At 36.6% G+C, this 26,968-nt stretch overlaps 1 protein-coding gene across 1 annotated transcript in view; it reads right to left on the bottom strand.

Moving 5' to 3' along the window:
• The window catches only part of LOC139690677 (uncharacterized), a 144,968-nt gene that overhangs the window by 40,029 nt on the left and 77,971 nt on the right, over positions 1–26,968 (bottom strand). Inside the window, exon 3 of the mRNA XM_071588174.1 lies at positions 9,158–9,374. Coding sequence (XP_071444275.1) covers positions 9,158–9,374 — 217 coding nt within the window. The remainder of the gene's footprint in view (positions 1–9,157; positions 9,375–26,968) is intronic.

Here is a 26,968-nt window from a genome sequence, read left to right as displayed (position 1 = left end):
CTTTTTCACAAGAAAGGAAAGAAGTGAACGGCGAGCAGCAAGAAGATGTGGCTGCTGAAGGAAGAGAGAAGAGGAAGGAGGGCGGGCTGTTGCAAGGTTGACAGTGTTCGATGGTGGTGAGTGGCAGGGGCGGAGTTGGATGAATGGACAAGCTATGAAATTGCTTCTCTAGTAGGGTAATGGTGAAGCATTAAATGTTCTTCCCTGAAGAATGGATGTGAGCTCAATAGCTAAGAATAAAGGATAACGAGAACTAATTCCGTTTACGTCACAGAGTTTATCAAGAAGTAAATTCACGTATTTACAATATAATAATGAGATTAAAAATAATAAGTACCCAAGCAACGACTTTCGATCTCAAGAGAGTAAATTATATGTACGTTTAGAAAAATACTACACGAATAATAGTGAAATTTTGAACACCCAGGAACAAGAGTGACATGTTAAAGAATCACCATGAAACATCAAAAACCAAAAATGAAACTAAAATAGCAAATAGGCCAGCTGTCTAGTTCCAGTAAATATCTAAGACAGAGTACATAATTAAGGATTTACAATGATAAGTGATAAATTCAATACAATAAGCAGTGGAAATAGAAAGAAAGAATTAAAACAAAAAACCGACGAAGACTGAGGAGATGAGGCGATAAGGAATATTAGAGGGAAACAGAAGTGAGACAGAGGAAAGAAGTAGAATATAAGGCAAAAATGATGTGAAAGTGACGCAGAGCCAGATAACGTGTGTTACACAAAAGAAGAGAACGAAACAATTAAATATGTAGGTAGAATGAGCAGTTAGAGGTTATTAAAAATGGGAGGTGATGGCGTAACAAGTGGGGAAGAAAGAATATAAAATCCGAAGAGCGGGTGGAACGACATTTTATGAACGACAACAAAGAACGGGTTGAAAGCATAAAAGAGGAAGACAAAATTAACAAGTGAAAGCACATCTAAACTATAAATTCAGCTTTTATCATGATTTTCATTTATGATTTCCTCGACCTTATCCCGTAACAATTTCACGAACCGTTCCAATTTAGGGGTCGTTCTGCCAAATTAAGACTTCCTCTCATTATTTTATTAAAATAAAAATTTTATATTGCATTAATAGCTCACGATACAGATGAATTCACGTTTTTGGGCGGACATTACTCTAGGTTTAGGGAAAGACCTAATGAGCTCGTGAGGGATTTGATATTTCATCTCATTTGTCTATTCTGACATCTAAGCTTAAAATGTTATTTTCGATGCAAGTAATAATTCTTTAAATATGTGTGTCGAATTTGTTGGTTTTTATATGAATAGCTGCAAACAATTCTTACAGTATGTATTGTACCCTTTTAATTTTTCAAGGAAAATTTTAAATTAGGGAATATTACTCTATTTAAAAAATCAATTATTCATATTAGTCCCGTACCCAAGTCTCTAAGATTGTGGCGCAATGCCAAACCTTGCATCATCTAAAGATTTATATGAAAGAAACTGGATACAAATAATCTATTGGTTCACTAAAACAAATTAGATGCTTAACCTTTCTATCATAATACAAAGTTAAAGCTCGGTGTCCAGAAGTTGCTAAAGCGCCTAAAATTTATTTGTAAAGATGCAGGATCACTTGGTACCTTTATAATACGAGTGCATTTTACTACCGCCATCTGACGATACTTGCGATAGTTTTGAGCATGCAGAAAATAAACAAAAGGTCTTCCTCCCAAACCTTTACTACAGCATTTAACTATGTGCACTATATTTTTGATAGCTTTATCAAAATCAATGAGTACACAAAAACATCCTGTTGATAATATTAATGTCCTCTTTACTACATTATGGTGCACGTTTCCATTCCCTTTCTAACCATAAAGCACGTCAATGCAACAATTTCAGAGTGTAAAAAGCATTCGCCTTGACTGGGATTCGAACCCAGATCCCTCAATATCCGGTCGAGTGCTTTAGCCAGTTTCTTTGGAAATTTTTCAAGGCATAAACAGCCTAAGTGTTTAAAGTTGGCTTTAACCTCGTGGACCGTGGCGCGTCGCGCACGACAACGAATGCCTGTGACATTGTATGTACGGTTTTTCGTCACAACATCTTGTTCCTTTAAAGCCCCAAAATTTCAGAGACAAATATTTCCGAGCTTAAGAGGACGCCTCGATAGCTTAACTGGCTAAGGCACTCGATCGTATATTGAGGGATTTGGGTTCGAATCCCAGTCAAGGCGAATGATTTTTACACCCTGAAATTGTTGCATTGAAATGAACATTAGCGGATGACTCCGTTAAAAGTTACTGTTGCGGCATCTTCCGCAGTTTCTTTAGAAAATTCATAAAGCACGTATTGTTCTTGGTGAGTCACTTTCTTTTGCACTTGAATATGGTGCTGACTGGGATGAAAATTGAAAGGAATCTATGATGAATGAATGAAAATGACTAAAAGAAAAAAGGCAAACCCAGCAAAAAACAGTCACAGGGATTGTAGTCAATATGTATTGCCGACCCCGGTGGCGGCGGGGTAACGTCCTCGTCTGCCATTCCAAGGGTCGCGGGTTCGATTCCCGCCTGGGTGAGTTTTCCTCCACCTAGGGTTTGGGTGTTTGTAAATATGATCATTGTTATCGTTGTTAATAGTTCGATGTAAAGGCCAGAATGCGCTGTTTTCGGACTTATTCTGAATAAATAAATAAATGTACAAAAGAGAAATATGTGGTAATTTAAACTATCAATAGTCTATCTCAAACAAATCTGGACATTTCGTTCAGAAAAAAGTTTCAATATTAATAACGCTCCAAATAAAATTATCCAATGATAATCTCAGATGTCTCTTTATGGAAAAAATAAAATGATTATTCATCGATGAGGAAGAGAAAAAGGAAACTGATTCTGTCTACCCTTATGCGTGACACTACGTTCTGTAACGAAAAAAGTGTAAACAAATTTAAAGTGAATTTTCCGACGCAAAAGCCAGCAGTGAACTTGAAATACGATTTCCTATATCCCATATCTAAACTGATTTCGTCTAAAATTAGAAATTTTACTTTCGTTAAAAGAATGAAAGGTATCTCGTTTTCATTAGGGGAGGAGATGATGCCCAAGGTAATATTACCCTGTATGAGCCGCAGCTCGACGCAATTAATAGCGACAACGAGACTTCAAACTGCGAGAAAGTAAGTAGGCACTCGTTTCCTCCAAAAGTCTTCGTTTTTCCATCCCAAGCTATCAATAACTTAGGGAAGAAAAATTCTCCGACTGAGAGAAGATAAAGGTGACAAAAACTATCGGAGAATATTCTGCCTGTGATAGAGACAAATTGTCCGTAAAAATGGGAGCGGTAGCGGCGGTGGCGTTGGGGGGCGGAGGGGTTCGAGCAGCTGGCCGGGTGTTGGCGGAGTTTTTCTTAGCAAAGTGCAGTCAATGGACGCGAAAGATGATCGATAGTCATTAGCTCACGGAAGGGAATAAAAGAGATACGCACGCCTAAGGGTAAGTAGTTTCTTCTTGACGGGGAGATGAAGAAGAAATCGAGGGAGTTTGGGGGTCAATGATTGAAGTTGATGAGAAATTTGACGTCGAGGAAAAAGAATATTGGTGTGCGGCGATACTAGCAAAACGGCAAACAAGCTACGAGGAAATGAAGCAAATAAACTATGGTCAGTAAAATAAGTGGAAAAGAACCAGAATAAACAGAAGAGAAAATCAATTCATAGAAAACTCAAATTTCCTTCTGCTAAAAAAGTCACCTCCATGATTATAATGTGAGAATATTTTATTCATTATATTGCTGTAATTTGTGTCTATACGCCTTCCCAATCTTACCAGCTAGTTTACATAACAACAAGCCGGCCGTCTATATGACCTTGATATATGGATTTTATGTTGTCATAAACAGTGTTTTTGAGGCTGTTTCCAATGTGAATGGAAATTTAACACGAGTTAATGATGAGATGTAATCAAAAGTCACTTTCATAAGTAGGCATTTTGGTAGATTCCAATGAATATTGTGCCATTATCTGGTCTAATTTCTAGAGCAAATGCTATATTGATAGTTTGGTAAAATTACAGGGGTGAATACTTGATCTGTTCGGTGTGAGTAACACATATGCCCTTATAAATGTTGATGTATTCAAAACAATCTGAAAAATTTTCCTCGCTGTGAGAATTTTTTCTAGGATGAAATAACGCTCCAAAGGTTTTGATTATGCCATTGATTAACAATCTCTATGTACGATATAATAAATTGTTCCTAGATCAAAGCAATATAATCCAAAGCCATCTGCTATATCTTCTGGCTGCATGTGCTATGTCCCTATGAAAAGAATAATGTTCCATGAATAAACTCTAAACAATTACCTACTTTTCTACTCTGATTTTTTAATTTTTTAACCTTTTGGGGTGGTCCTAACATTAATTAATTTAATTATCTTAACAATGCGAAATAAAAATCTAAAATGGGAGACTATTTATTCCTCATTCTATTATGCATTGAATATTATTCTGATAATTGGATATTTTATGCACAATTTTATTATTATTCCGTATTAGTATTTCTCAAAAACCAAATGAAAATTAATTGTTTATTTCAGTGGAAAAGAATCATTACTGTATTTCATTTAATAATACGCAAATTAGCACTTAAATGGAGGAGCGAAAATCAGGAATACTGCCTGGATGACAGAAAGTAAGACGAAAAGAAGAAGAAAATATATCTATAATTAGGTATATGGAGGTCGAAATGGACCTCAAACCTAAGTTTGCAATTCCCTATAATTTGAACATACAGATGAAGCTGATAATAATACACGCTGCATTAATTTTTACTTTCCTACAAAATATATTATTCAATATTAATAGTTAAACATTGTTTTTAAGACGTTTTTCAGGGAACTTGTAAATTGATGTGCACATTTGAAAAACGAGCCCCAGACGAGAACCAAATTGATCTACTCAAAAAGCAGAAAATTAATAATTAAACTCCTGCTTTCAACCAAATGTTTCAGTTTGAAATAGGTAGCATTCTACCTAACCCACTAACCTTGTATTACCTCCTTTTCATATATTCTATTTATGTTCTTCATTCATATTACCTATGGAATATGACCGTCAAAAAACACCTCGGATATCGACGAGTTTTAATAGGCGTCCACATTTTGGAGGACACTAGAACCAGGGCGAAAAGTTGGTAGTGAGTACAAGGGACTAGTCTTTTAGAGTCAAGCAGGAATTTTCGTAATATTGCATAAGAAACTACTGAAGAGAATGTGAATCCAGAAAAGGTGATTGGTTGTATTATATTGGTAGGGACAAAAGCAGTTTCGGGTAATGTAGTGGTAATTCTTATGTAAATTCTATTAAGTATTCACTGGGAAGAAGAACAGAGATAAGATGGTTTGTATGGAATATTAGGTAAAAAAGCTCCTTACGCGCAGGGAAGGAAACACGTAAAAGTGATGAGGTACATGTATTGAAACGTAGTGGTAGCAAAGGGAGAGATGGGGGAGATAAAGGAGAGCAGGTTTTAATAAAGAGAAAAAACTGCAGTAAGAAACTATTACGAAGTTTTTAATATTAACGTAGCCCCAATACATTTATACCGTTTGAAATAAACGTCTAAACACGGAGAATACGGAAAATGTCTGGCGAAACGGGTAGGTAGCGGATAGATTACATCAGGTAAAGGCGTACATTAAGAGTTTAGTTATTTTGAAATGCAAAGTAAAATCCAAAAGAATTAAAGAGAAAATCAGGATGTGAAAGTGGAATAATGAAGATTTAATCGGAGTAAAGTAGAATACATGTCAAGAAAAAAAATATGTGGATAAAGGTATGAAAGGTTCTGAGAAAGGTGGGTAAAAATGAAATATGCTATAGAAAGAGCAGCAATTGGACAAGTAAACTGGAGGGATTGAAACCAATATGCAAGTCAGAAAGGACGAAGTATTCCAGTGGGTAGATCGTTGGACTGTTTCCCAGAGGAACCGGAATCGATTCCGGGTGACGCCTTTGGGCATCCTCAGCTTCGTCCAAATTTATTTATTTCGCATTAGTCCGAAAACAGCACTTCAACCTTTACATCGGACTTTGCATATTGATATAATATTTTGATAATTACATGCACCCAAGCCATAGGGGGTTGAAAATCCAACTAGGCTGGAATCGAACGCGCGACCTCTAGGTTGGCAGACAAGGATAGTACACCTCCGCCACCGGGGCCGGTAAATTAAGATATCTTTTGAGTGCCAGATCTTTCTGAGAAACGGTACAGGGAAAAACTGGCCTCTCTACATTATGTGAGTTTCACACGTCGTTGGGTTTAGTAATAGACGAGCTCTACCTGCACCTTTCGAACTAACCTTCGGATTTTCGACTTCAGAAAACTGTGGCGTATTTATTAGAAGGAACAAGTAATATGAGAAGAGGAACGATTAAAATAGCAAGTGATAAGCATGTAAGTTGTCCGTTAGCGCAGGGGTTTACTCACGTATAGATGAAAGAAATACTATGGGTGGCGTACATGGAAGAATTACTAGCTATTAATTTCTATGATCGGCCTATTCTCAAGTTTTCAGATGACCAAATAATATTTAGAAGGCAAGGGGATTGCAGTTATCACTGATTCATTTACAGGAGCAATGCGATAAATATGAGATAGATACTACTGGATAACTAATGCAATAATATTCTAAATAATTAATGAGGGTAAGTTAACCGTTAAATAAGAAGCAAAAAACTTCACCAAGTACAGCAGTTAACTATTTTTTACACGAGCAAAATGGACGTGGTACTTGGCATATGAGAAGTAGATTAACATTGACGAAAAATTAATTTTTAAGAAGACAGGAATTGGTGGCAGAAGCACATACAAAGACGTAAAGATACATTAATATGGGCTTTAATGCAGGCAGTATAAGCTATTTAGACCTGGGATACGGTATTATATTTAAGGGGATACACACACTGTATATTAGCGGTATTTGAGAAGTGGGTATCAAACGGATTTTAGACGGACGGTATTTAAAAATGCAAGATGGATAAAGAGGAAGGCCAGCGAGAGACTAAAATATGTTAAGTGTTGAGAGAAATTTTCGAGATAAAATTCAAATATGAGGGTAGAATATGACCCTGAGGAAATGCTCAGGCATGGCAAGATGTCTAAATTCGTGATAAAAGGGAGAACTGTAGACAGGCGGAGAATAGGAAGAAGGAGAAATGGTTTTTTTGGACAAAATGTAGACAGGAAGAAAGTAAAAAGATCTAAAGGAAAAAATGGTGTACGACAACAGACAGTAATCATTGGTTAGTAAAAAATATAGATGAACCCTTTGAAAATACACTTTAAGGGAGTGCATATAAGATGAAAAGTCAGATGAAGAAAAAGTTAAAATTTTCTTACGATGAAATGTATAATCGGCTCATGTGAATTTTAATCTCTCTTGGTCCACTTTAAGTGATATCATTGAAAATTGAAATATAATTTATAAAGTGCTTCTTTTCGACAATCCAATAATTTAAACCCTGAGACGACATTTATTTTGAAGCCCATAATAATTTGTTTTTCTACTAAAAAAATGTTTTGGGGTAATTTTAAGTTAAAAAGTAATCCAGGGACTGTAATTATGTTAAACCACGTATTTCAGTCAACAGAAAAGTACCAATAAATTACTTAATTATTTTCACCCATTACCCGTGAAAAATAATTGTACTGTATCTGTATTTCTCTGCAGATACAAATGATGGAACTTTAACTTTCAGAGACGCTTAACTCAAGAGGCAGAAAAACGATTGACAATAACCTTCACGTTCAATCCTCTCAGCCCATTCTCTTTGCTTCCAACTACGAGCACATTTAATGAGGACCCAAAATCTGATCTACTTCACCCAAAATAATTTTTTGGATTAATAATTTTGTTCTCTAAATCACTGTCTCAAAAAAATGTTCCTTGACTACTCCATCCAAAATCGTCAGGTTTCTGAGCAATTTGTTTCTTCCATCCCTCGACTCAGACTCGGCTTCTTGCTTTTGGTGTCGACCTTCTTGCTCGGTAAATGGGAATGACGGCTGCACGTGAGGTCGGAGGAGAGCAGAAGGGTTCGGGAATCGTGCTCACAAAGCAGCGCCCCGAGGAGAGAGGATTTGGGGCCGAAAGGACCTTGGATGGACGTGGGTACCTTGACAACTCGCCAGTGCCGGTCCGGCTCGGATTTCCCTCATTCCCCGGAAATGTTATTTTTAAAGAGAGAGGATAGGTAGGCGACCAATAATTGCTATAAGGGAAAGATTGTTTTTGATTGCAGGTGATAATGTGAAGCTGAGAAAGTGTGGCGGAAATCACGTTCCTAGAATTTTCCTGTGCTTGAAAAGAGGCGCAAAGAGTTCCACAATTCAGGCCCGTTTCAATAATCGTCCATCAACCCTGGAAGTCTATTTTATTGAAATTTGCATATGACGTTTTGACTAAGGATACTCCTAAGGGAGTGCTTAAGGAAAATAGTTTACATGGGTTTTCATGTCCCATTTGATGGACAGAATAATGTACTCGAGATGCCTTAAACAAGGTACCCAAGTGGTGATCAAAAGGATAATGACTTCTTGGTAGTTTCAAGGGTAACTTCATAGAATCGATCTTTAGGTGCATTTTTTCATTGGCTGGCATTAAACGTATCTTTATCGACCCATTCCTACAATTGATGTTCAATGAAGAACTTAAAGATACATTTAAGACCTTCATGGGCACATAGTATATATTTTTTTTTATTATTTCGTTGATTATGATAGGAGCAAAACTACAATGTGGAGTACCAGAATTTTAAACGGGACCTTCAGTGTATAAAGGCAACAGGAGCACAAATCACGGCACCATTGTGGTTATTTGAATGACTCTGTGCAAAGAAATTGAGCAAAAGAACTTCCCTTGAGCTATTTAATATAACTTATTGAATTTTGAGCACAATTTTGGTAATTCGAAAACATATGAAGACAAACAGATGCACAGACATCGTGATGTAATCTGTACGAATGCTTCCCCACCCACCCTGGTCCGTTCCCAAGCCCCATCACCCAGGGAACTCATATGACCTCACCCCACCATCTTTCATACCCCCGCGTACACCTCCCCACCTCCGAGAGAAGGGGAGAGTTTGATGGGGGTGGTATCCCCCGCACTCACCTTCGCACACCCCGGGGCCGGAGGGCTTGTCGGGCGGAAACTCGCAGACTAATCCCTTCCTCGGGTCGCACAAGGCGTTTCCGTCGCAGGGCTCGCCCCTCTGGCGGGCACACACCTCGCAGCAGCCGCAGCCATCCCTCACGACGGACACGTTCTGGGGGCACTCGAGGGCACCCGGGGGCGGGCACTCGCAGGGGTAAGTGCAGTGCGAGCGGATCTGCGCCGTCCGGGTGAGATGGAGGAAGAGAGGGAGAGAGAGAGAGGGAGAGAGAGAGAAAATGGAATGAAAAACGAGCTCCTCGCGGGGGTGCGCGTGGGAGGAAGAGCGTGGGAGTGTGACGTGAGAAGAATTGAGTATCCCTTTGTAATAAAACCACCATAGGGTGGGCCTTTAATGTTCTTTGAAATCCGTCAACTCTTAATGGAAGACCCAAATGCTTTTCGTGACTGCTCTTCTATTTCTTAAGTTATTGTAAATTTATTAAAAACTCGTTGAGGCAGATACATCGGTGAATGTCAATTGAGATACGCAATAATTAGAAGAAGTTTCACTCAACACTTTAATTTCCACCACGGTATCATGAACGAGGAGAAGTTTGTTGAAAACCTGACATTTTGGTCACAGTTGTTTAAGGAATAAGTTTAGGAATTAATCAGGGTTAAGTGTGATGACAGAACCTTTCGAGAGATACCCTAATTATTGACGATATCAGGTAGAATTTTTTTATTCAGTGTTCTTCAATTTCTTGTAAAACAATAAATCAAGTGAGCTAATTCATTGGCAAATAGTGATAACTAGGTAAAAACTACGTTATTTTCTGAAAGAATTGAAATAAATAAATCAGGTAAAAAATTTGTTAACCAGAAGCTTAAGGCGAAGTAATAATCTTGCATTATGACTATTCTACCTTTTGCCCACTATATCGAGGATTTATTCCATTTTCTTTTTAAGTTTCAACTAAAAAGGTTTTGGGTTAAGAAGTAAAATGTATCTAACTACATATAAAATAAATAAAATTGTAAGAAAATCCTGTCCAGCAATTTATACATTAGGAGTAACGGAATGATTCAAATAAAAAAATAAACAGAGCTATAAGTAAGGGCAGGGAACACACGGAATATAGTCCCTTCAATTTAACTTTTATCTTTTATATTTCCTGGCACATTTCCCATTGGTCGTAAAAATCAGATAATTTTTAGTTACTGCTCTCATTACAAAATACTGCCTCAAGTCTGACCCAAAAAATGTTCCACTTTCCATTCTTTAGAAATACCACTTTTAATAATATGTGAGTTAATGCGTGTTTATATGCACATATGTGTGTACACATAAATGTACGTCATCATTGTGTTTCAACAGACGTTTTATGCCACATGTGTTGAGAACGCTCACACAAATGTTTAAAAGTTTCTGCGGCCATGCCGCCTTCGTAAGTTGCAGATAAGGAAAGGAAGTGATCTCTAGCAGAAGGGACAGGGAATTGGCGCGGCTTATCGTAGTTAGGGAGAGAGGTTAAAGAGCAGAACAGTAATGTGCGATGCCGAAGGGATGAGGTAACAATTGTTGTTCAGTGGCCAACGTTGATCCCGGATGCTTTGAAAGCTTTCGGTGTGCCATCTCGATTGAGTTCTCAGCTCTAAGCTGATCGCGGATTTAGGAAGGATTTCGACTGTTTAGATGAAGGAGCAGCTGTCAAACTGCTGATCGATTGAAGTGGCGTGTTTGGAGATGTATTAGCTAAGAAGAAGGTGATTATTTATCCGAAGAGAAAGGTAGAAAAAAACGTATACACTAATTTGGCAACAGTATCGACAAGCCTTTCAATATTTGTTTGATTATTCTTGCATTAGTGTATTCTGTTTGATCAGGTGCCTTATTTTTCGCGTCGTTGCTTCACTTAAGCTAGCGATTTTCCTCTCGAGTGTGCATATGTATGAAAGTGTGTTTAATATAAACATATATATGTATATGTATATATAAATATATATATATATATATATATATATATATATATATATGTGTGTGTGTGTGTGTGTGTGTGTGTGTGTGTGTGTGTGTGTGTGTGTGTGTGTGTGTGTGTGTGTGTGTGTGTGTATACATATACACACACACATAACATACACCATATGCCTATCTATCTATATATACATCTGGCCAAATTTTGATGAATTTATTTATTTTAAGCATATCATTTCCGATATTATTCGCGTCACCTTTCTTTCCGCCTACACTCACAACACGCATATTCTTTCTCCTGCTCTCTTTTTCTCAGACTCTTGAGCATTCAACCCTCCCGAATAACTCCTTAAGTACATACGCCTACTGCATTCGGTGCCTATGATAACTCCGTCACACTCTACCGTGCTCGGTTTCTTTGAAGATCCCCGCCTCCTTATCTCTCTCTCCCTCTTCGACCTAGAGATACGTCCCTCACCGTCCCTTCAATATTCCTCCCGTCTCTCCTGCCCCCCACTCTTCCCCGGCCGCTCAGTCGTCTGAAGTTTCCATTCATTTCCCCAAGGCAATGAGACGGATATCCTTCCGTTAGTCACGCCGCGCTCTCCCGGTGAAGCGGTCGTGTACGGCGCGGATTCAAGAAACACGCCAGCCGAGTTTTGATGATTTTACGCGCTTGTCGAAATGCTTACGGCGTAATGCACGCCTCATAGATAGAAATTTCGCATAGCACATCCTATATATTTCTTATGAGCAGGAAGAATAAAATGAAGTGGGATGATAATGAGGATGACGAGTAAATACAGTTAGCAAATAATATTTAGCAATAAACAAGTGAGGTATCCTTTTAATGTCTTTCTTCAATTCACTGAACATAGGGGTATCAGGATAATTCATGGTAAATTAATTCTGCCCTTGCCACCAAGTGTGTCAAAATATTACAGTCAAGATGCCGTATTTAATTTCATTTAAAAGATTGGTATTTTCTTGTAATGCGCACATTCATGTATTTGGTATTTACAAGAAAATTTTTTGGCCAAAATTTATAATTTTTTGTGACTCATTTGTTTATGGAGTATCTACAATAAACAATATCACTTTAACATGTTATTCGCGCTTAAAGTTACACTATTTTAATATCATTTCACTTATATTTCGAATTTCAAAATGATATACTATATAAAAATTGTTCTATTCAGGGCAATGTAATAAGTTTTCTAATTATTATTTAAAATATTATTATTAATGGTTTTCTACCGGTCATGATGAATCTTGGATGGGCACAGCCTATAGAGTGGTACAGCTGTAAATTTCCTTGCTACTCTTAACAAATTATCCTGACCCCCGGCACTACAATAAGTTTCTATTGAACTCCGCGTAATTCCTTCGTCCATTCATTCCGTGCAGCATTTCTATTCTATTTCTACCCCATCCTCAATTGCCTTACGCTATCCCCTCTATCACAGCCTTAAGAATCCTATTTCTAATTAAAATGTTCTACATTCATCTCTCCTATCTCTTATTGATTTCTCTAAAAACTTCCCTCTCCTCTCCCAATAAGCCTCGTTTGTTTTCCATTCTGTTCATTCAACCTTCTTCATCCTTCTCTACACCTCCTATCTACGACAATCGTCTTGCTCTAACAACGTGATTTCCGCTCCGCACCAAATCACCCGTCATAAAAAAGTTTCAACGAGCCTTTTCTAAACATCCTTACCCTACGTCTCTGTCATCAATTCCCCTTCTCGTTGAGAAATCTTCTTTGTCTAATAAATGCCCTCTTCTTATATCCTTACTGTGCCACCTGCTCTATTTTATAAGCTTCTATTTTAATATTTACTAAGCTTTCCTATTTCTCAAAAACCTCATCTCCTTTGTTTTGTTCACATTTTTCTCATTCCACTACCTTACTGATTTCCAATTCACTGAAAAATGCTTGCGTCCCCTTGATTGAAAAACTAAAGATTGATCATCCACGAAAATTCTCCACCCCCTTCCACTCCTATATCCATTTCTTCCCATGCCTCTTTAGCCATTTCCTCCACATGCCTGTATATTTAGAAAGGCATCGGTCATAATAGACACCACTGTCTTGCCCTTCTTTTTAAAGCTGCCACCCGACTCTCCATCCGTCACTTACCCCTGTGCAGTCTATGATACGTATTTTATTTTGCGGAGAAGTCACCTATCATTCTAGTCTACTCCTATTTCCTGTAATGCATTAATTAACTCTACCCAATTTGCACTGTTGAATGCCTTCTCAGAACCAACGAAAAAGATAAATAAATTTTGACTGTATTCTATGTTCCTCTCAATGGGTGACCTCATTACTGCATGTCTGCTTCTCCCTTTTTTTAATCCAATCTGATGATCCTCTTCGTAATTATTTTCCTTCCTCTCCATCCTTTAATTTATGAACCTGGAAACCACTTGAGCTGTGTAGGAAATCAAATTTATTGTCCTGAGTATTCTCACATGACTGTCTTTCCCTTTTATGGAAATAAAAGTAACACTGATCTGAGGAAATTTCCAAACCGAATTCCACCCTCACAAACGCTACGAATCAGACCATAATTCATTTTTCTCCTGCATTTCCTAAACCAATTCCGAAAGTAGTTCCGCGGTAACTCTGCACACACCCACGGACTTATTTAATTTCAATTTTCTTAATACCCTGACTATCCCACCAAAAAGTATGTCTAGCTTATTCATATACACTGTGGGAAATGGCACAACAGTAACTTTTAACGGAGTGATCCACTAATTTCAATGCAAAAATTTAAACGTATGTTTGGACCTAAGCTATCCTCAGCTAAGTCATATTCTTTTTCTATGTCTAGGCTAGCTGGTTTAATGTCCTTACTAGATAGTACCTAAATATTTTCCTCTCATCTTATCTCTATCTTTCTTGCTTTAATTAAAAATATTTCTTATATAACTTTGATTGCGTACATGGCGTTTTTCTTCTTATTTCTTGATAGTGCTTTCAACTTTACTTGAAGAACATGGATTTCGCCCTTTCTTTGCAAAATCTTAATACTCTTGCACTGCGTCTTTGACCGCGCTTCTTTTGCTCCATTTATTTGCCGCCTCCGTCCAATATTCAACTTTTTATGCTATCTACTACTTAAACCCGTGTTTAAATTCTCCCATTTTCTTCTCTCATCTATCTTTCTAATCATCTCGTCCGTAAACCATGAGTTTTTTCTTTGTTTCCTATTTACAATTCCTTGTTTTGCTTGCCTCTTGCGATGTCTCTTATTTGATATGTTCCAATTTTTCTTTCGTTGCACCCAGGCCCCTTTCTTCATTCATGATTTTCTCATCAACCGTCTGGTGCTCATGCATTGTTGCTCCGTTTAATGCCTCTACATTCCATTTTCTCAACCATCTTTCCTGTGTTATACTTTTAAATCTGACGTTACCCTACATTAATAGGTCTTTCACATTTAAACTTCTGCATTTTGGACTGTATAAGCGTAGCTGGTCATTCAAAAGTCAACAGCGTTCGAATTTCCGGTAGTTCAGTAGATACTACCTTGGATTGGATCATATTTTTATTCATGAATGCATAGCGTTACGAAAGGGTGAGATAAAACATGGAAACTTTGGAAACTCGCTTTCATATTTGCCCCTTTCTCTCTACATTACTGAATAGCTCCCTCTCTTTCATCTTACTAGCTCAGAATATTTGCGTTCCCTTTTCTGCTTTATCTCCGGCTATCCGATATATTTTCTCGTTTCTCGTCTGAAAGAAGCGTTATTCACTCAATACTTTGGGAGGCAAATTTAGAGTCTAATTCTAGATATTTTTCTTGGCTTTCCCAGATTTTTTCAACTCGTTACTAAGGGAGACTAGTTTTTTTTACCACAGAGCTGCAATGGCCACTTTTTAACAAATTAATCGTATGAACGTTCCTGTGTAAATAGCATACATGTATGTATGGATAAAATGGAATTTCAAAACGTCCCGCCGGCAACCATCCACTGCGTAAATTTAGAGTACTAGTATTCGTATTTGTTAATTTATCACTAAAAAATGCAATATAACGTGCGCTAGCGTCATTTTACCCGTTAACATAAAGGCCAACGCTTCAGGTCTCTAAGCTTATTTAGTAGTCCTTTCATCTACAGATTGAGGGTTTTCCTGGTTTTAGTCTCGGAGAAGTCTCTGAGCGTCGGCTGACATCAGTTTACATTATGAACTGGCCTATGATCCTGAATGTATGGATTTACACATCAATGACTGTATTACAAAATGAGCTCTTCCCTAACTTACCACAATGATTTTTAACTTAAAAACTGTGGTTTCATGTGAAATGAAAAAAACCCAAGTTTTTCTGTGATCACAATCAACACACAGTCAAGCCCCAAATGGGCCTAATAAAGGAATGTCAAAAGTAAAAAAGGAGATATTTTTTTATTAAAAATAGTCTTCGGTGTATTTCAAATCCTAAACATTGAAGACATTGAGCTTGAAAGTGTGATTTTGATTTTATTCTATGCAAACTTAAACTTTTGGCAAAAAATAACGAGGAAATACATGCATAACGAATAAATAAATATGCATACACACACACAAATATATATATATATATAAAAAATACAATATACCGATAATTTCCCTTAGTACGATTGTCCGTAAAATAAGTAACATTTATACAACCATAGAGCGTTAGAATTCATTTCATGTTGTCGGAAAAGTGGTTTCTCGTAGGAGTAGTATGTCATTTTCGTAGCCTTTTTTTAGCCCACCACAATAAAAATTGAGAAAAACAAAAGATGCAAAAATTGCACATTTTTCTCATTCGTGTGCTTAAATACACAAGTTCTACGACTAGAATTTTTCTCCCTTAATACTCAATCGCACGTTTTGGTTCTAGAACAAAATGACTCTCCCCCCCCCCCCACTCTTCTTTCTAGTTAAAAGTGCTTTAGAGGTCTAAATGTCTTAAGTAACAACCATTGTTACTGAAAATTAATGAGGAGATGAGAAAAAACGAAAACATAAAACCAAGAATTCTCTAGGGGTCCCCGAAACTAACGCGGCCGCCATTGATGGCTCTTGCGCTGAGTACTACTTTTGTTGAGCCCTCTTTCCCTCACCCACGCGTCGGGTACCTTTGTTCCCCTCGCCCAACCTTCCATTCATCCTTCTCCGTGAGTTCTGTCCTTGTGTCCACATCCATCTTTCATCTTTATCTTCTTCATGACCTCCTTTTCTCTATCTCTCTCACTTCTGCTCTCACGTATTCCTTCCTCTTCACGTCTCTTCCTCTCTACCACTCCTTCCTCTGCATTCGGTCCTTCATACATTTTTTCCCTGAAAACCCTTGCCTCCAACCCCTCTCAGTTCCTCTCCATCTCTTTCTTCCTCACTCACCCACGTACCTTCTCGTCCGTATATTTTTCCCAAAACCCTGGGGAGTTCTTCTAGACTATCCACACTCCGTGCGGCGTCCGTGCCAACCTCTTCTCAAATATACTCCCACGTAAATGGGCGGAGTTTAGATGAGGGAAAACAGAAGCGTAGTCTCTCGCATCCTCACCTTCTCCTCCCATCACTCTTTATGTCCTTCTTGGACATTAAACCTGCCTCTAATATTTCGTTTGCCTTCAACTCAGCCTCTCTGTTCCCCGTATTCAACCTATAAATACATAAAAATGATTAAACCAAACTCATTTCTGTGCCGCGATTGACCCCCCTTTTGCAGACGGACTTCTAATTGTCTTATTCCAACCTAATTCATAAAGGGAATTACAATAGCGATAAGCACTAATTATAAAATATAACTTTTGAAAAGGATACTATCACCGTGATTAATCAATGGCAACCAATTTCAGTCTCTCAAATGTTTTATTTGTTATCCACTTATTATTTGCAAAGACACGTGAACGTAAGCTTGTTAATTCGGCCACTCAAATTGGTTTATTTCAACAGAGGTATTAGAAGAAATATAAATAGATGGTCGGAAAAATCACGGGCATTGGACGTTTCGGGGCTAGGAGGCGTTTCCTTCTGCTTACGACGAAGTTATCTCCTGGCTGGGAAAGGTTTATCTCCCGTAAGGTTTACAAAAATGGATTTCCTTCTTTCTTCTTCTGATGCCTCTCTGTTTTAAGCAACTGATGTCCACACACATACACACACGCATAAAGAAAAAAAATATCTATACACAGATGTAGATTTTTAAACCATAGAGACACAAAGAAAGGACACTCACAATATGTTGTTTTGACGTTTCGACGGCTGGGCCATCGTCTTCAGAAATATATATGTACATATATATGTGTATATCTATATATATATATATATATATATATATATATATATATATATATATATATATATACTTAATTTTAAATGATAGAAAAGTAGAGGAGCATGATGGAGGGAGGGAAGCGACTTCCAAAGTTCGTGAAATTTCCTGTTCCTTTCGACAAGGAGCGACCTTTGGTGCAAGAGGGACAAATTACTGGCATTCTTGCGGGGAGTGCAAACGGGAACACCCGTGCTTGAGGAGACGGCGCAACGTCTCAAGGAAAGGTTATGGATCAACCCGGATTCCAACCCTATCTTTGGACCTACATTCGAGTTGACCTCGTCACTATAGCCACCCTGCATCACAGAACATGTCTGCGGTGATAAATATTTTCGCTAGATAAACCCTGACGTTTATTTCGTGCCCTCATGAAACAGTCCAGGATTTCAATACTTAAGTAAGCACAGTCTGAAGTATGTAGATCGCGTTGCAGTAAAAACCAGGAAGGTGATGAAAGTCAAGTCGCTAACGCTGGCATACCTGATAACCATTCAAGTCATTGAATCCTGTATCTTAGATTCTAGGAGTTATGCTTGCTCTACATGCAATTAAAATATGGGATCTGAAATGCTATTTTTCTTAGAAACTCTAAAATCGATAACCACTACTACCTGAAATACAGCGAAAAAATAAATAATATATCTTATCGAAAACCATTTTTGTTACTCTCGCCATGGGTTCCTATTGATTTCAGGTTTAGCATATTAAGTAATCACTCCTACTTTTTGTCGCTAATAAAATTTCTTTCCGTGGTTATTCTATGAGATAAACGTAATTCCATACTAATATCGCGCTTTTGCGAAGAGTAAATTGTATACCATTCTCACATTTTCGTGTCACAGCGGTTAAGCTAATAGCCTCTAAGCATCATCATCTACTAAAGGCGTAGCCTTGTCGTTGCAGCCATTGGTCTTTCTTAATTGCCCTTCTTTTTAGTGCATATTAGGTTTTAATTATCATAGTACTTTTTATACATATATGCGTCTATTGGTTTTTGTCTTTCAAATATATCTCCTTTTGATTTTAAAACTTCGATTTTAGTGTTAATTATAATGATTAATGCCTTTACTCTAGTGCGTAACATTTAACCTTAAGATAAGCCTTAAGTTTAATTTGGTATTTCAGGTAGTGAAAACAGAAATAGCACTAGTTAGATGTACTCGTGATTGAGGTAATTGGAAATTCGTCAACAAGGGAAACACATTGGAATAAAATGGATGAAATAAATCGCATGTAATAAATTAGCGTTAATCACGACTTAACTTCAGGTCTCTAAATTATACTTCCTTTAAGAAGAATGCATTTAGTCCAGGCAGACCCTCCTCCACCGCTCCGTTCGCGCCAGATAAAATCAGTCCTACCACGTTTGGGTGCGACCCTGTATCATCTATTAATTTCTCTCTCAGCCGTCCTCTGTCTCCTTTTTTCCTATAATTTTCTCCGAAATTATAATTTCCAGGAAGTTGTTATGCTTGAGAAAATTTCCAACAAATTTACTTTTCCTTTGCTCAATATTTTTTATTAAATTCTTTTCCTCTGGGTATCCAAAATAAATTCAAACTTTAAGTTTAAGTCTATGAATGAGGTTGATCATCAAAGCAATGAATACTGACTTAAACGATAAAAAACATAGGAGAAGTTCAAATTATGGACGGCGAAAACATTTTTCGCATCCTAAACAGTGGTTTTTAAACAAGTAAACAGTTTTTAAACAGATCTGCTCGAAAAAAAGTAGTATTATATTGAAGTTAATTATTCTTTAATTACAAATTTGCAAGTTATTTAATTGCCATAAAATCTAAAGGTAATTTTTGTCAATGCTCCTACCCTGTATCTCCCTTAAATAACTTTTTGGAAACTTAAACATTTCATCAACACGTAGCTAATAAAACCGTATTCGCCCACTCTTATTTTTATGCAATCTCTGCTAAATGAATTTTGTAGCCCTTTTCATTTGTCCTCAACATATTAGAAAATTCGGGTTAAAAATACCGAAAAATATTGTTTCTTCATTCTTTACTTTTAAGAGACATTAGACTATAAATATGTGTTAATTTTTAAACATAACGAAATATTGATTGAATTACACACATGTATCTACGAAACTTCTAGTTTTTTAGTAAGATCCGATTACCCACAAAGGAAACTACAAAAGTGATAAACAATAATTATGGAATATATATATGTCTGTCAAAGGATACTTCTATCATGATAAATAAATATCAACCAATGAGGGTCTCTCAAATTTCATATTTGCTATTCCAACATTCACACAGCTTGTGAAAGGTATAGGGAATGCCGAGGTGTCATACGGATTTGAAACAGAGCCTTCTGGACCGTATAAAATCATTGGGCTACTAGGGTAAAATACTAAACTATGGTAGTGTTACGTTAGTTCAATATTTTTGAGTATTCAGAACACGCCTCAATAAGCTGTCTTGAATGATTTGGTGAAAGGAATTGCCTAAGTGGAAAAACCATTGTATGATTGCTAATTTAGAAGTAAAGGAGCTGAATATATATATATATGTATATATATATATATATATATATATATATATATATATATATATATATATATAGATTTATAGAAGAAATCTGTCAAATAACCATAAAAGTAAGCATTAATCAATTGCTAACACCAGGATATTATTTCCATGATCTACAAAATGCACATTTTTAGAAATTTTCTCCTCTTGTGAATTAAACCATCCTGCCTTACACGTTAGTTATTACGGCATAAATTATGACTTTTCCTGGCCCCTATTGAAATTAAATAAATGTCACACCCGCCTCAAATTATGAGAACTCTTTATTTTCAACCCACAAAAATGCAAGAGGGCACCCCGCGCTGGACAGGCTGTTTGTTGGACGGACCGCCCATGTTTTAGGTCAAGTGTCGGAGTGCGGTTTTCAAGAGTTAATTGCCCGGTCGGCCTCTTGCGCGGTAGGGGAAGAGCAACTCAAGTTTGCCGTCACGAGGAACGAGAGCAGCGGGGTCCTTTGCCGCTCGTGAAATGTAGGCTCTTAACCGAGGTAGCGTTCATTTTCTTCACTGAGCGTAAGTTGGGAGGTTTACGGTCTGCCGTGAAAAACAGTGTTTATTCGATGACAACAGTCGAACGAGCGAGATGTGAAGTAGTTATGCTAAGAGGAAATGTCATAAGTAAAAACTACAAACATAACGGTATATGTTCCAAGCCACTTCTGTACATGATCATGTTTACGCGCACAAACATAAAAAGCTAATGGAAAAATGTCTAACTTTGGTCATAGAGAATTGAATGAAATTCTAACGATTTAGCGCTCTTTTGAAATAAGAGGTTTTAAGTCATTGCCTCAAAATATTATGGTAAACTTTATATCAATATTTTATTATAGTTGCTACAACTATAAACTACTACTGTATGTTGATACTATGTATTACTACTGGATACTACCACATTTACTACCATATTATACATCTAATATTCATTTGTTTTAAATAATTTTTCAACCCCTTTTGTTACCAACTTTATTGTTTCTGTAATTTTGAATAATTTTTTAGCAATGGCTTATTTTACCACAACTATTATTTAGTAGCAGTACTACTGCCATTTAAATGTATAATTTTCGAAAATAACGACCGCCGTCAATGCTCGGCCGAGTGCTTTAGCTAGGGAAGCCATGGCGTGTCATTACTAGCATTAGCACATTCATCTGAGGCAGATTTGAAACTACTTCAGCACAAGGCCGTGCTTCATTACACAGAGATTCAACCAATCAGCTCCTTTATCCTATAAACGGGAAGCATGACACCTGCTAGACGTATAGAAGAAGTAAACGAAGAGCCTGTGATGTCCCTGATTTTATAATCACATACAAAAAATGAGAATCAATTAAACATTTCTAATAATATTTTTAATAAAAAACTCATCATAAATGAGTCACACTTTATATATATATATATATATATATACACACACGTATAACTGGTGGATATATATAATGTATGTATATGGTGTATGAACACTTTATATATATATATATATATATATATATATATATATATATATATATATATAAAGAGTGTTCTTTATCTTGTCTGGTCTAAACCTGCTATTGTACACTATACCAAACGAAAGTAATGTCTTCGTGTGACAATCTCTCAAGCAACTCTGTAAACTTTAAACAGACTTTGTCATTATTATTAAACACTCTCTCGCCTATTTTTTTCTCTACTAAAGCTACGGTTGAGACGAATTTTATAGTTTTTGAGACTCGAGAAAGTTAAACGTCGACATAGTACTTACCCAAACTAAAGGTTTCCCAATGTAAAGAGCACTGAGAGCTCAACCTTCACCAATGTAGAGTCATTAATCATGGAAAATATTGGCCAGCTCTTTTTTACCACCACTCAAAATGTCAGTAATGCATCTTTGTAAATACACTTAGACCATTATCGGACTATTTGGTATGAATTCATAACAAATGCTTGTTACATTTTTCTGCCATGTAACATTTTAAATGGTTTTATTAAGGTTATTGAATAACCGTCAAAATGGTAAAATGTTACGATAAAGTTCTAAGTATTATTTGAACAACCCTTATAGATTTGATGTGGCCCACCACAGCTGCAGAACTCTCGATATAACATTTGCGGCCGTCTCCCGCGAGTGAAATGAATTCTAAGAAATATTTCGGAGCATAAGATGAGAGCAATTGGCAGAATAAGCTCTCAGATCACTCTTTGATATGACCTTGTTTGTTTTTTTCTGATAACTTAATATGTATCAGTTTTATAGAAACATATTCCTTTACTTATAATTACGGTAGCCCCAACACAGGCATTATTAAATTTTCAGCCTAAAACCTTTGTTTTCTAAATAAATTATGCATTGTATTGAACATGAATGTTGAAAGGAACCTATCACTAACTCCATTATTTAATACTACGTGTATGGTCCATAATCACGTCCAGTATTTCTATATAATATGATCTGCTTATCCCAACTCTTTTTTCTCCTACCTCTCTCGTAGTATTAGTAATTTTAGGGACGGCGACCGACAGCTGAGGTCGTTTAAGTCATTAGGGATGGACAGGAAAGGATGAAGTGTGTAGAGAAACCTGGCTTCGACATTAGTCTACTCTTAACGAAAGGCGCCAAGGGGTCCGCAGCTAAACTCCCCATCCGACGGACGGCGTACTCACTCAAAGTGCCCTCCACAAAACACCTCCAATAGGGATCGGGATACCACTAAAATATATCACCTTTGGGATTCGAATCCGAGCTCTCTGGGTAGGAAGCCAGTACGCTAGCCTCCGCACCATACCGATTTCCTTCCTTCCTCTCTGTTACTCATAAACGCACGCAGGTTGTTTTACTAATCCCAACTAAAAGGAAACCATTCGAAGGCAGCGCTCTAAATAGGTGCGATATACAAGTATATATCAAAAGCAAGGAAGACAAAAGAATCAATTAAAGAATGAAGTGCGGCAGATGGATGCAGATAGAACATAAAACACTCGAGGTGTTTTCCAGATTATGGGCTCTTTGCACCCAAGGGCAGGGCAAAAGGCGCTCCGGAGTCACAAGAAAGGCAGATTCCAACCAGTACATTTAACTGCTGCTTCTTTACGCGCTCTTTACCCCTGCCCGAACACTCTTTCTACGTTTCCACTCTTGCTCGCCTCACTTGAGGGCCCTCCTACTCGGAATTAATGACGAGGATCCGCTTTGAGTCGGCCACAGATTTCACTGGGGTGTGCGGCTCCAATGGGCGTTTTGAGAGTCGCAAGGTTGGTCTAGGGAGGATGGAAAATGCATTTACGAGAGGGGACGGTGGTAGGGATGGAAGGAGGTTGAGTTCAGCAAGACATGGGGCTGGATGGGGATGGTAGGAGGTGACGGAGAGACTTAATAGATCACGTTGAAGGTCAGATTGGGGGCTAGTTGGAGGGGGAGAGTGCGAATGGGTGGGCGCCGCAGGTTTTTAAGGGGATTAGGGGAGGAGAGGATTGATGGAGACTGGGAGAAGAAAATTATAGCAAGTTGTTTTTTCAAGGGCTACGGATGTGATGTAATCACTCAGGAATGATTATAATTCAAAGATTTAAGATTTCACGATGGTATGCATCAATTTCTCAAGATTGTTTGCGTGAAATTGGAGTTCAATTTGGAATGAATAAGACCCGTCAATGACCTCGGTGGAATGTTAAACAGTTCATTATTAATGAAACTGAACGTGAAGTAAAAACTTATATATCTTAGAACCCTCCATTTACGGTACTCTTATGCTTTGACTTCGTCTATATTTATGAGTCCAGCAACTTTCATTTGATTGGGTCCCTTAAAAGTAAACACTGTACAATGATTATAATGAATAACGTCTCTCATCGAAAATTTGGCATGTGATTCCAGAGAGATAATGATGCCCATATAAGGATAACTTTACGATGCGGCATTTTTCACAATGTTTGCGGGTTTCAGTCGCTCAAAGATGAACCCACATCAAGCTTATCCGTTTGTTGTTTTAAGATATTCGATTTTACCCACTATGGCAAACATATTAACCAAAGACAGAATAGCCTATTTGTAGTCAATATAAAGTAAGAAATGACAAACTTTAAAAAATTCAGTTCATTCTTTTACATATTATTCTTAAAAGATTTATAATATTCGAACGATAGTCCATTGCTCATCGTCATCTAATAGCGGAAGCTATACTATATGCGACTGAAATATGAACGTTGAAATTGAAAAATTAAGTTATTGAAGGGTAAAAGCTGAAGTGCCCAGACGTGATCAACTTAACGCGCTTATTTGCACTTATCCGAGTTTTATCCTGGTATGCAAAGAATTTACTTCATTAGATAGTTCATTCGAATATTCAGAAAGATTGATTTATAGTGTAATTGAAAACAAAAATAAAATTGAAACGTGATAAAAACCAAATATTAGTATTTGAAATCAAACCATCAAACCAAATCTTTCAAATTCCCATTAATTTCACTTATTAATAATATTTATTACCATGGTTTCTTTCATGCTTTCACATGTCTTGGTTTTTGACCGCGCAACAAAAGTTTAGCATCTCACATTTTCCTTTATTTTATTGGTAAATCCCTACATTTTTTCGCTATTTTGAGTATGACTGCTTTTTTATGCTTGCGGGGATATATATACATAGTTTGACGTAATTGGTGAAATTCTTGCTGTTACTTCCTGTTACCGATATTATGATTAGCAAAACTTTTACGTAAAATCGCTTCCAGACCTCAATGGCCGGAAGACCGCATTTTCACCACGAATCTTCAAATGTTTACGTTAGATTCGAGTAATTTAGATAAAATACATTTATAGCATATGCTTCCTTTAATATCCTGCTAACATATGCTTTTTCCGGTCTAATATATATTTGTATTTAATCAGTGTGTAAGTCCTCTGTCCTAGAGTAGTCTGCATTCCTCAATTTCGAGGCTGTACTCAGGAGTGTACATGTACGTAATTTAATGTACGTGTTATAATTAGTAGTTGTTTGACTGCTATTTCTTGGTAATTATCTTCACTGCTGTATTGTGAATGTCAATTTATTCTGTTCCGGCAAGAATTTTGCATTCGGCTATCAAATTTTCCACGATTTCTCTAAATTGATAGCATTTTTAGCAACTGCATAATTCTATATCCATAAACCAACATATTAATTAAATTATTTGTTGCTATTACTCCATGCTGCAGTCCTATTTAAAAGTCTTATTTCTGAGAAAGTATGTGCAGTTATGAGTCATATGCATAAAAATGTTTTATTTTAGGTTTTCGGAGAGTCGTTATTCTTTTTATATTTGATAAATCTCGTTAGGTCTATGCACGTATTTAAAAGCGTTTGTTTGCCATTATTTGTGTTTGTATAGTATGTGCCTCGCCTGCGCGCGTGTGTGTATATATATACACACACACATATACATACATATATATATATATATATATATATATATATATATATATATATATATATATATATATATATATATATATTCCATATATATATGTATGTATACATATACACAAATACACATACTCGTATATACACTTATTGTGAACACCTTTTCTCTTCAGATGAGTTCGGACTCTGTTTGGGCAAGTTCTAAGTTTTTACGGTACTTTTATGTGCAAGCAAAAGTTTTCAATGAAAGAATTTCATAATATTACGATAGGGCCCTTGAGTTTTACAAAACTATACTAAAACGTCATTTAGTTAATCGTAACTTGAATTTTATAATTATATGAATACCTTAAAATGGAATGCATTTGGATGCCCAGTAATTTTCACTGTCCTGACGCAGTTTTTTCTGCTATTGATTTTGGTATATTTTTTATAAAATACTTTCTTATATCACTAAAATCGAATTGACACCATTGAAAATTCAAAGGTAAAATCTTCACTGACTCTCAAAAAGGAATTATATTTTTTTGATCCGTCATTCGGAGGGTTTCCGTGACAGGGTATTATTACAAGCCGTCCTAAATAACAAATGAAATGTGTCACCATACGATCACATTTCCATGTTTTAACGATATCAAGAGAAGAAAATTGGCACATTGAAAAATTCAGCTTGGCAGAAATGTTGGTACTAGACCATAACGATGTAATTTGCGTATGACCGTTTCAAAACTATAGTTAAATTGATCAGCACATAGGGTTTGGGGCGGAATGATAACGATAAAATTATGATTATCGTCTAGTTATTTGCGTCCTTTGAACTGGCGCAAAAACCTCGGAAACCATGGGGTGAGATAAGAATGGGGGCGTTAAGAATGAAGAAAAAAACTGGTTGCGCTAGCTGATTGAAGAAAAATCATCATTTTGAAGTTGCACACCATAGGTAACATAGCTGCAGGTGACGAGAGCAGTTAAGACAGGAGATAGAAAATATGGAGAAATGATACATATTTGTGAAAAGTATAAGTGTAAAAGGTTAAATATCACATAAGATAGAATACATGGAAAGCAAAAATAATCCAGTCTGTATAAGTAGCTCTTTAATGTCATCAAACACACAGGATGTAGAAGTAAATAGATAGGTTTTTTTGTATCGATTTAGAAATAGCCTTCCAAAGTGCCACATTTGGATGGGAAATATTCCCTTTACTCAATTTGGCTTAGATATAAAAAGATTCATAAACAATGTGCAAACTTTAACTGATTTTCAATTATTAACAGAAACGGTCACATTTCCTCTAATTGATGGTCGTGATAAGGTATACGCTGTCATATATAAGTATAGTCAATTAAATTTTAAATAAATTTAAAGATAATTTTAACAATACGTGCACCGATTATCATTAAATTATTTGTAGAAATGAAAGAAACAACATTTACAGAAAAATAAATGAAAATAACTGACTTTTATTAAATATTTAAATTTTTGTCGGTATTAATATGATACTGTTGAATAAATGTGAGGTGATAAGGCAAACCCATTGAACCTAATAATAACTAATAAGCTTCCAACGTGTGAATCCAAAATTTAAATCTTTACCTTGTTGAAGC

The sequence above is a fragment of the Hetaerina americana genome, unplaced genomic scaffold (assembly GCF_022747635.1).
Source record: "Hetaerina americana unplaced genomic scaffold, ioHetAmer1.1.p SCAF_3, whole genome shotgun sequence".
NCBI classification, from domain to species: domain Eukaryota; kingdom Metazoa; phylum Arthropoda; class Insecta; order Odonata; family Calopterygidae; genus Hetaerina; species Hetaerina americana.
Note: the sequence above shows the minus strand (reverse complement) of the source record. Positions and strands in the feature narration are given on the sequence as shown.